Genomic DNA, 9,907 nt, shown 5'->3' on the forward strand with positions numbered 1-9,907 from the left:
TTAAAACATTCGATCAGTTTTCCTCGGAGGCGACGTTTCTCAAGAGAGAACATATTAAGGGTGGAAAGCCTTTCTTCGTAGGATTTGTTGCCCAAGGAAGGGATCATTTTTGTTGCCCGACGCTGAACACCTTCTAATTTAGCAATGTCCTTTGCATGGTGACGAGACCAAAACTGTACCGCATAATCCAAGTGGGGTCTGACTAAACTATTGTAGAGCGGAAGTATTACATCTTTATTCTTGAATAAAAAGTTTCTTTTAATGAAGCCCAACATTCTGTTCGCTTTATTTGCTGCATCGATGCATTGCTGTGAGAATTTGAGGTTTGACGCGATTTTGACCCCGAGGTCCTTAACGCACTGAACGCTTGTGAGTTTAACGCCGCGCATTTCGTAATCGAACTTCTTATTCCTTGTTCCAACTTGAAGGACCTGGCACTTGTCTACGTTAAAGGGCATCTCCCATCTATCCGACCAAGCTGAAATTTTGTGCAGATCCTCTTGCAGGTTTTGCCTGTCTTCGTCAGTGAGAACCGAGTTACCAATCTTTGTGTCGTCTGTAAATTTACTAATGCGATTATTGAGTCCAACATCCACGTCGTTGATGTAAATAATGATGAGCACTGGGCCAAAAACCGAGCCCTGAGGGACGTAACTAGTGACCGGCGCCCACTCTGAGTTAAATCCGTCAATCACCACTCTTTGTTGTCTGTTGCTCAACCAATTCGCGATCCATTGGTTTACTTGACCGTCAATACCTATTTGCTTTAATTTATAAAGTAATTTATTATGTGGGACTTTATCAAACGCTTTCTCGAAATCAAGATAGACTACATCCAATGATTTGGTTACGTCATAAACTGAGAAGAGGTCGTTATAAAAGGTCAACAGATTTGATAGGCAGTATCTTTTGTTACGGAAGCCATGTTGTGAATCCCCAATTAATGAGTGGCTTTCGAGGTAACTCACAATTTTGTCTCTAATTATGCTCTCAAGTAACTTACCTACAATTGAAGTTAGATTAATGGGTCGGTAGTTACCTGGTATTTTTTTGTCTCCTTTCTTAAAAATCGGTGTCACGTTAGCCTTTTTCCAATCCGAAGGGACGATGCCTTGTCGCAAGGACATATTGAATACGGTTGTGAGGGAGGAGAGTATTTCGCTCTTTGTTTCTTTAAGCAGTATAGGATATACTTTGTCAGGTCCGGGACTTTTATTTGTTTTAAGTGAATGGAGAGCTTTAAGGACTTCATCGGTTGTTATTTCAAAATTAGGCAATGCATGCTCGAGATTTACATTAGTACTGGAGCGGGAGGAAGACTTAGTATTAAACACGGAGGAAAAGTAATTGTTTAAGAGGTTTGCAGTGTGTTGGCTGTCAGTCACTAGTGCACCGTCGCTGTTTGTTAAAGGTCCAATTCCACTTCTGATCGCCTTTCTGTTGTTTATGTAACTGAAAAAAGATTTCGGATTATTTTTACAGTTGGCTGCAATATTTTCTTCCCTGCCTGACATACTAATCTTTTTACTCGTCGCCTGGCATCGTTATAAAATCTAATGTTTTCGGACGTGCTTTGTTCTTTCTTAAATCTGTAAAACAATTTTCTCTCCTTGACCGAGTGTTTAATTTCACTATTAAACCAAGGTGGGCTTTTATTAGTGTTAATTCGCTTCTCGCACAAGGGGACGAATGTGTTCTGCTGAGTGAGTAAGTGATTTTTAAAGCTTAGCCAGGCTTTCTCTACAGTGCGTTCATCTGATAGTTGTATTTCTGTTAGTTTTTGTCGGATTTCTACGAAGTTAGGTCTTTTGAAATTGTGCACCTTTACCTTATTTTCAGTCACTGATGTTTGAGCTCTAATGTCGACGAGCACTAATTTATGATCGCAAGAACCGAGGTGTTCTCCTACCGTGACATTACTGACTAGGTTATCTTGGGTCGTTATAATAAGGTCGAGTATGTTATTATTTTTGTCGAGTTGGTTCAGAAACCATTTGGCTTAGAAAACTTTCTTCTAGAAATTCGATCATTCTATGTGACTCGCCTTCTGTACCTGACAGTGTCGCCCAGTCGATATGGGGAGGTTAAAGTCTCCTAATATCAGTGAGTCGTTGTTATTAAGTGACTGCCTTAAAACGCTGTACATTTCAAGGTCGTCATCGAGTGATTGCCCGGGAGGCCTGTAGGTGACAGATATATTTAAATTGACTTTTGCAATGTTTACTCGCACGCACAAATGTTCAACGTTACTGTCTCTTGGTGTTTTGTCAGTGGGTTGCAAATAGCTTTTGACAAAAAGGGCCACGCCACCGCCTCTACGGCTTACACGATCTTTGTTGAAGAGTCTGTAGCCATCTATGTTGCATTCAGAACTTAAATCAATGTTTGTAGTGTCGATAAATGTTTCGGTTATAGCAAATATGTCAAAATTTTCTGTTAGAGCAGGACATCTCAGTTCATGAAATTTGTTTCTTAGGCTACGCGCATTGAAACTAAGGATTTTTAAGTTATCTAGAGGCTTGGTAATAGAGGTGGTGGTACTTGCGGGATCACGGTTACGGGTTTGTTGCGATGCATGGCGTCTATTTACACGGGCGAGGTGGAGGGACGTGGCTGAGGGTCGTTTTTCGATCGGGTGTCACGTACTGCGTCGTTGAGGAGCCTTCCGAATCTGGCTGCCCCGATGGGAGATAGGTGTATTCCGTCCCTGTGGAAGAGCTCACTTTGTCCGTAGAAAATGTCCCAGGCGTTGAAAAACTCCTCACAGAGGGGTCTCTCTCCTGGAAGCAGTAATCATTCCACGGGAAATCGGAAAAGTACATCCTCAGGTCGTCCCACCGAGCTGAAGCAAAAGGCCAGAAGCATCGCCTCTTCAGTGGGTCCAGAGGGTGTAGAGGAGCGATAGGACAGGATACAGCATTAAGGTTGTGATCGGAGGAGCCCAACGGAGAGAACAGTTTGACAGAGTAAGCAGGAGGGTTAGAGGTAAGGAAGAGCTCTAGTATGTTGGGCCTGTCTCCAAGACGGTCGGGAATACGTGTAGGGTGCTGAACCAACTGCTCTCGGTCAATGAGGAGAGCAAAGTTGTAGGCTTGTTCACCAGGCTGGTCAGTGAAAGAGGATGGAAGCCAAAGCTGGTGGTGAACATTGAAATCTCCCAATATAGAGATTTCAGCGAAGGGAGAGTGGGTCAAGATGTGCTCCACTTTAGAGTTCATATTGTTAAAGAAATTTACATAGTCAGTGGAGTTAGGTGAGAGATAAACAGCACAGATGTGTTTAGTAATAGAATGACAATGAAGTCTTAGCCAGATGGTGGAAAATTCAGAAGAGTCAAGGTCGTGGGAACAAGAGCAAGTGATGTCGTTGCGCACGTAGGCGCAACATCCAGCTTTGGATTGAAATTTAGGATAGAGATAGTAGGAGGGAACAGAGTAGAGATTGCTGTCAGTAGCCTCAGAAAACTGTGTTTCGTTGAGGAAGAGAAGGTGAGGTTTAGAGGAGGAGAGATGATGTTCCACAGAATGAAAATTAGAAAGAAGACCGCGAATGTTGCAGAAATTGATAGGAATGAGGTTCGAGGAGTTATCAAGAGTGGTGAGCCCCCCCCCCCCAAGGCGGGGACTCCGAGGCATTGTTTTGGTACGCCATTTTGAATTTAGAATTTAGGGAAAAGGTGTGTGTGTTATGTGAATGTAGTGTGGTGTGGATAGAAAGCGGATCTATCTTTAGAGAGCATGTTGAACTACTCTCTGGTGTTGATGAGACAATAGGGAAACGGTTAGTGAGGACAAGGGAAGGGTCTTTGGAGGGTTTCAGCACCCTCCTCATTTTCCATATATACCTCACCGGGAGTGGCTTGCGCCCGTTTCGGTGGGTGTCTTCCTACCTCCTCCAGCTTATTTATTTATATAGTTATATGCCTACTTATCACATTCGTCATTCATATTATTTGATTATGAAATACTAGAAATAATGATTTTTCACCTTGGAAGTTGTTGATTTCTAACACCAAATCTCATTTTCTTTTCAATGGCAGAAACATGTGAGCTACGACTTTGCCTACAGTGTACGGGACGATGATACTGGGGCGGCCTACAGTCACGCGGAGGAGCGGACGGGGAACAAGACACACGGCGAGTATCGTGTGTCTCTGCCTGATGGCCGTGTGCAGGTGGTGTCGTATGTGGCAGACGAAAATGGATATCAAGCTAAGGTATCTTACGAACCAGCCTCTCCTCCCCAAGAGGTTCACAGAGCCCTCAAGTATGGCCCAGGGTCCGGCAAGCACCGTCAGTTTGCTCCTCGTACTTATAGAGGGAGGCAGCGGCGACCTAAAATATACAAGAATCCACGCACAAGGCCGTCTAACATACATCAAGGCCCTGAACACTCCTTTCTTTCTGAACCCTTTTCTTCGCACATTTCCGCAAGAGAAGACGAATCTCACCTTTTTGAAACCCCTCCCTCTTACCTTCCGTTCTCTAAAAAGGAAGACGAGGCTTCCTCCCTTCCATTGTCAAAAGCAACGGATTTCTATCTTCCTAAATCCCTGTCCTTCTACCTTCCCACACCAAAAGAGGAAGATTTCTATCCACAAGAATCCTCATCCTCCTACTTTCCGACATCAAAAAAGAAGGCCTTGGATATTCCTGAAGCTTCATCCTCCACCTTTCCACAGTCAACGGAAGAACCTAATCTTCATAAGCACTCACTGTCTTCCACATCAGAACCAAAAAGTGCTTACGTAACAGAATCGACGACACCGTCACATTATCTCTCCCCAAAGACTTCCTCGTATTATGATCCGTACGCAACTGACTCGCCAAGCTTCCCTGGACCTCCAGTTATAGCTAAGCTTATGGATAAGGTGTTAGAAACTGTACAAAGTCCTTATAATTTCTCTCCTTATCGAAATAACACCCTGGAAGTAACAACCTACAGACCTCGACACCAGAATCCAGATACTTTTCCCTCAAGTTCAATTCTATCCGGAAAGAACTCATCCCCAATCTTTAGGACCATAAATCAAACAACTAGTAGTCCCTTAAAGCTCCCCGAGGTAACTAGTTATATGCCCAGCAGGTTATCTATTCCATCTCCTGTTTCCCCTGCTCGTAAACTAACTGAAGAAGAAAATAATACCACCCAACCTTTCAACACACTTTCTGTAAATACTGCATCCCCCACTCGCTCCTCACTTTCACACCCTCTTCCTCCTTCATACCCTCTCTCCTCAGAAATTTTAAAGTCACATTCTCCTCATCCATCTACTGCACCGCCCTATTATGTTTCCATCCCCGTGCCCTATACACCAGCACCCTCTTATAGGGAATCTTCGCCACTATCTAACAGTCCACCACAACCTCCTTACTTCGGCCCCAAGTACAGGTCATACTTTTCAGGACCGTCATACCCTCCTCGAATCACAGGACTTCCATCTCGTCTTAGTACTATTCAAATACCTTTAGAATCCTAAGCTTCACTTCTTACTTCTTTCAATAACGAAAGCTTTGCACAGCAAAAATAAATGCAAGTAGAAGTGGGTTTGCTTCCGACTATCTCCCAGAGAGAGAGAGAGAGAGAGAGAGAGAGAGAGAGAGAGAGAGAGAGAGAGAGAGAGAGAGAGAGGTTGGGGGGAGAGAGAGAGGGATAGTCCGAACGAGTATAGGCTTACCAAATGTCTATATGCATGACTTAATTCTTAAAACGTAATCGTCTAGTACTCATATTTTGACGTGAATCGCGTCAAAAACTTTAAAAATTAGCCAAAAATAATGTTTTAGTCAGAATTGCGTCAAGATTTGGTGCGCCAAGGATCCAGGCTAGGCTTATCCTACAAACTAGTTGTCAACTCTCTCGCCTGGGTGGATTTAAAGTGATAATATGAATAAATAAGTATTTATATAACATTTCCCAATATGTGTTTCAGTTTTCCTCAATTTTCTTAAAAAAAAAACTATTGGTCATATAAAAATTCTGATGGTAACGTTGGAAAGCGCATAAACATCCGCTGGTAATAGTATATGCATCATAAAAAGTCGACTCACAAACTTTCGAGCAATGAGGCGGTGAACGTAAGTATTTGTTGTTTTATTAAGATGTTTATTCGGAATCAGCAGAGCTCACTGTATATTTTCATTTCTCGGTTCTTTTTCTTTTGTTAATTCAGAATAATCTATTGCAATTCTAGTGGTCAGCGTGCCTGGCCACACTGCACGGCCCGGGTTCGAACCCCAGCACGGGCAGTCGGCGTACAGTTCATCCAGCTGTTCATCCACCCATTCGGGCTGGTCGATAAATGGGTACTTGGGGAAACCTGGGGAAGGTAAACTGTGGCAATCCCAGATTTCACATTGGCCCGTGTTCGGGGGTGAATGGTTACTACCTACCACCGGCTCAAAGGGCCAACGGATCGGAGATGAGCACCGTAGCCACGCGCAACAAGAGCATATGCACCCACCTTTACCTTTAATTGCAAAGTCAATTACAAATAAAAATGGAAGGTAAAAATCGTGGGTGAAATTGATAGTAGAAAAAAAAAAAATTGGCGCTCGCTGTCAGGCCATCCCGCCGCATCCCCTCGGGAGCCCCAAGTATGTCGTAGTTGAAACTGAAACTTATTAAACTTGTGGTGCGTGAGAGGGCTAGGCTAATGTTTCATGTCTCGGGAAGCACACTTGCATATTTAATCTCATTTTATTATGTGTTCAAGAACAAAATGTCCTCTGTGCATGTATTACTTGGTGCCTCTTGCGATTCTGAAAGGTTGCAACATGTGTGCACAGCTGTGAGTGACTTGTAATGAAACTTTAAAAAAAAAGTATACTGGTATAAAAAGTATCTATTTTTATCAAATCCGTCGTAAAGGAGTATAGTGGTAGTTTGGGGGTTACATCTCAAAGACATTCTTGGTAAGAGACTAACAGGAAGGATAGTATGATACCTGAGTAAATGTACCTGGCATACTCTTTTTCTGTGAGGCATCGTGTTGCAGACTGCATTTGCGTGAGGCAACCGTCTCACCATGATATTCTTCTGAGCATTAGGACAAGGAGTCTTCAAAGCAGTGACTTACCTGGGAATAAGAACTCACCCACCTCAACCATCCCATACACACCCTGACACCCCCCACATCTACCCCCACCGCGACCCCTCTCCCACACACACACACCAGTAATAAATAGAAACCAAGTGTAATCGAGGAGAAGGTGATTATCTTTACATTTGTTTCTAGTTGAGAAAAGAATGACCAAGTTTTACTGAGGCTCTGGCTTAGGACGGTCTTTGGTTGTACTTAGTGTGCCTGTACGTGAGTTGAACTCATTGGCGGAAGGAACTACAGAAGGCAGAAAGGAAGTAGTGCAGCTCCCTGAAGCTCAAAAGTGAAGCAGTTTCATGAAGCACTGCTGAAAGCCTGAAAGGGGTACTCTCTTTCATTACGACCCCGTCCAAGACATTCTGAAAGGGAAAGGCCTGAGCGCAACCGGCGTGACGTCAGACAAAGATACTTCGGTTGGTCGAGCCGCTCGTATGGCAATTGGGTTCTTCACTGAGCTCGACCTGCCATCTGGTGGCCCTGCTGGAGCCTCAGCCAGAGCCAAACCTGCGGGGAGCTGGGGTCCAGCGAGGATTCATTGACATTTATCTGTACCAAATTAGAAAAATATCAGAGTTGTAATGGTCACTATCATGTTTACATAAAAATATCTGAGTGCTGTACATCATTCATGACGCTATAACGAGCCCTGTTGGCAAAATAAGAGCATTCATCGATATATCCTACAACACTCCATCCCGTGGTTAATAGGAATGCACCTGTGCGGCCTCGTGGGTAAATATCTCCTTCATGCAAGAAAAGAGAAGTCAGACAAGTCCGGCATAGTGTCATGCTCTCAAAATCTTATAGTAGTGGTGGACGATATATACAGCATTGAGAATTTTGTCCAACATTCCCCTGGCTGGCACGCAGCTGCCTCACACACGATGCTTTCCTGTCTCTCCACGGGAGATTGTTTACACTGTTGCTAAACATATCCTACGCTGCAGGCAGCAAGTTTTAAATTTTCATATTTCTAACTTTAAGCATAATATATACATCTTTAGCATCTTATAATATTGCATTCACTATAGGAACTTTAAAAGAACAACATGTTATGATTGTTCATGTGCGGTAAAAATCCTATTTCTTGCATTTCTCCGTTTCTTAAATAGTACTAATAAGTCAAGTGTCTCTATACCATAGCTATGAGGAAAAATATGTGACTTCTAAATACTAGCAAAAACTAGTAAAAAAAATTATTTGGACGTACGCCACATACATAACTTTTTTGGTACTTCCATTAGGGCCACCAGATGGCAGGTCGAGCTCAGCGAAGGACCCAATTCGAGGGGTTATCTGGAGAATATGGCTTATAAAGAACCTCAATCATTTGGCATAGTCTGGGCCCTCGTAGTATACCGTGTCTCGACATTTGACACCAACAAATAACTTGTATTCTGGACAATCGAAACAGAAAGATGAACGAGTTCACTATGATAAGTACCTCTTTCACGGTTTTTCGGGTGGCCGCGAGTGCCGCTGTGTATAGCCACTACCGTCTATTTTCAGGAAATGTTTTTAAACAGTCTACTATAAAAAAAGTCGGTTCCACGAGAACTGGCATAGATTTTCCTTCAGGGGTGGACTCAAAGACTTGGTATCATTATATGGGTGATGGTACTGCGTGCTCATTGGCCAATTCTTAACTTGTTCTGATGCGCATAAAATTGACTTTGTATTCCTACCAAAATCCTTTGTGAGTTGTAAGGTAACAGATTGCACAGATAAAAACTTATGCAATAATATCTTTAGTGATAAGTATGTGCTTTTTGAACTATTATAAATGTTGGGTATTCCCCTGTTGAAAGGATAGAATACGCTTGCTGCGTCTCTTTTGTCTGTTTTTTGGCGCCTGTTGTTGTGTTTCGAGCCAGAATAAACAAGGACGCCGGCCTGTCTCCTGAGTATCTCTGACCTCCTTCCTGTTCGTATGCAACAAATGGCGACGAGGATGGGATTGTGACTAAGTATTATATTGATCATGGTAAGCCAGTCCTTGGGGTAATGGCAAAAATTCATGTCAAGCAGGATGTTTCACCAAAATTTGTTAAAGCTCGTTCAGTGCCATTTTATTACAAGGAGATGGTTGAAGAAGCTTGAGATAAGCTAGTCAAAGAAGAAGTACTGGAACCAGTTTCCTATACTAGTGAGTGGGCAGCCCCCATTGTACCAGTACTCAAGGCTGACAAAAGTAATGGGTTTAAACTGGATAAATTCAGATTCAACAGGGACATAGGCAAAAATTGGTTTACTAACAGGGCGGTGGATGAGTGGAATAGGCTTAGCAGTCATGTGGTGAGTGCCAATACAATTGTCACATTCAAAAATAGACTAGATAAATTCATGGACAGCGATATTAGGTGGGGTTAGATACACGGGAGCTTAGGGTCAAAGGAGCTGCCTTGTACAGGCCTACCGGCCTCTTGTAGACTCCTGCGTTCTTATGTTCTTATGTTCTTATGAAGACACAGTAGTCTGTTCTTGTATGGTAGAAATTATTTGGGTTGCCCTAAAGTAAACATTAACTCTAGCAAAGTTCTTTGCATGATATGGGAACAAAAACTGAAACAGTTTCTCTAAGTAAGGTCTGAATAAGTACTGAATAGTGAAAATATTACATCTTTATTTTGTTAGTTCAGCTTCCTGTCGTTTTATCCTTTGCAGAAAACGATAGCACTGTGGTCCAAAACATCCTGTATATTCTCTGTCGTCACTTCATCCTTCCTTCCATTTGCAGCAAACTCTTGGACACTGGCGTAGTATATTCTGGACATGCGTGTCTATATATGGAGTACCTGAGATGTT

The 9,907-nt window shown here is 42.9% G+C and overlaps 1 protein-coding gene across 1 annotated transcript; it reads left to right on the forward strand.

Annotated features, from left to right (window-relative positions):
• Nucleotides 1-2,420: 2,420 nt before the first annotated feature.
• Nucleotides 2,421-8,983, forward strand: LOC126991387 (adhesive plaque matrix protein-like). Its single transcript, XM_050850134.1, has 2 exons — nt 2,421-2,435; nt 4,040-8,983. Exons 1-2 carry the CDS (start codon nt 2,421-2,423, stop codon nt 5,477-5,479), a joined length of 1,455 nt encoding a protein of 484 aa, XP_050706091.1. The 3' UTR covers nt 5,480-8,983.
• Nucleotides 8,984-9,907: the final 924 nt, after the last annotated feature.

The sequence above is a fragment of the Eriocheir sinensis genome, unplaced genomic scaffold, assembly GCF_024679095.1.
Source record: "Eriocheir sinensis breed Jianghai 21 unplaced genomic scaffold, ASM2467909v1 Scaffold27, whole genome shotgun sequence".
NCBI classification, from domain to species: domain Eukaryota; kingdom Metazoa; phylum Arthropoda; class Malacostraca; order Decapoda; family Varunidae; genus Eriocheir; species Eriocheir sinensis.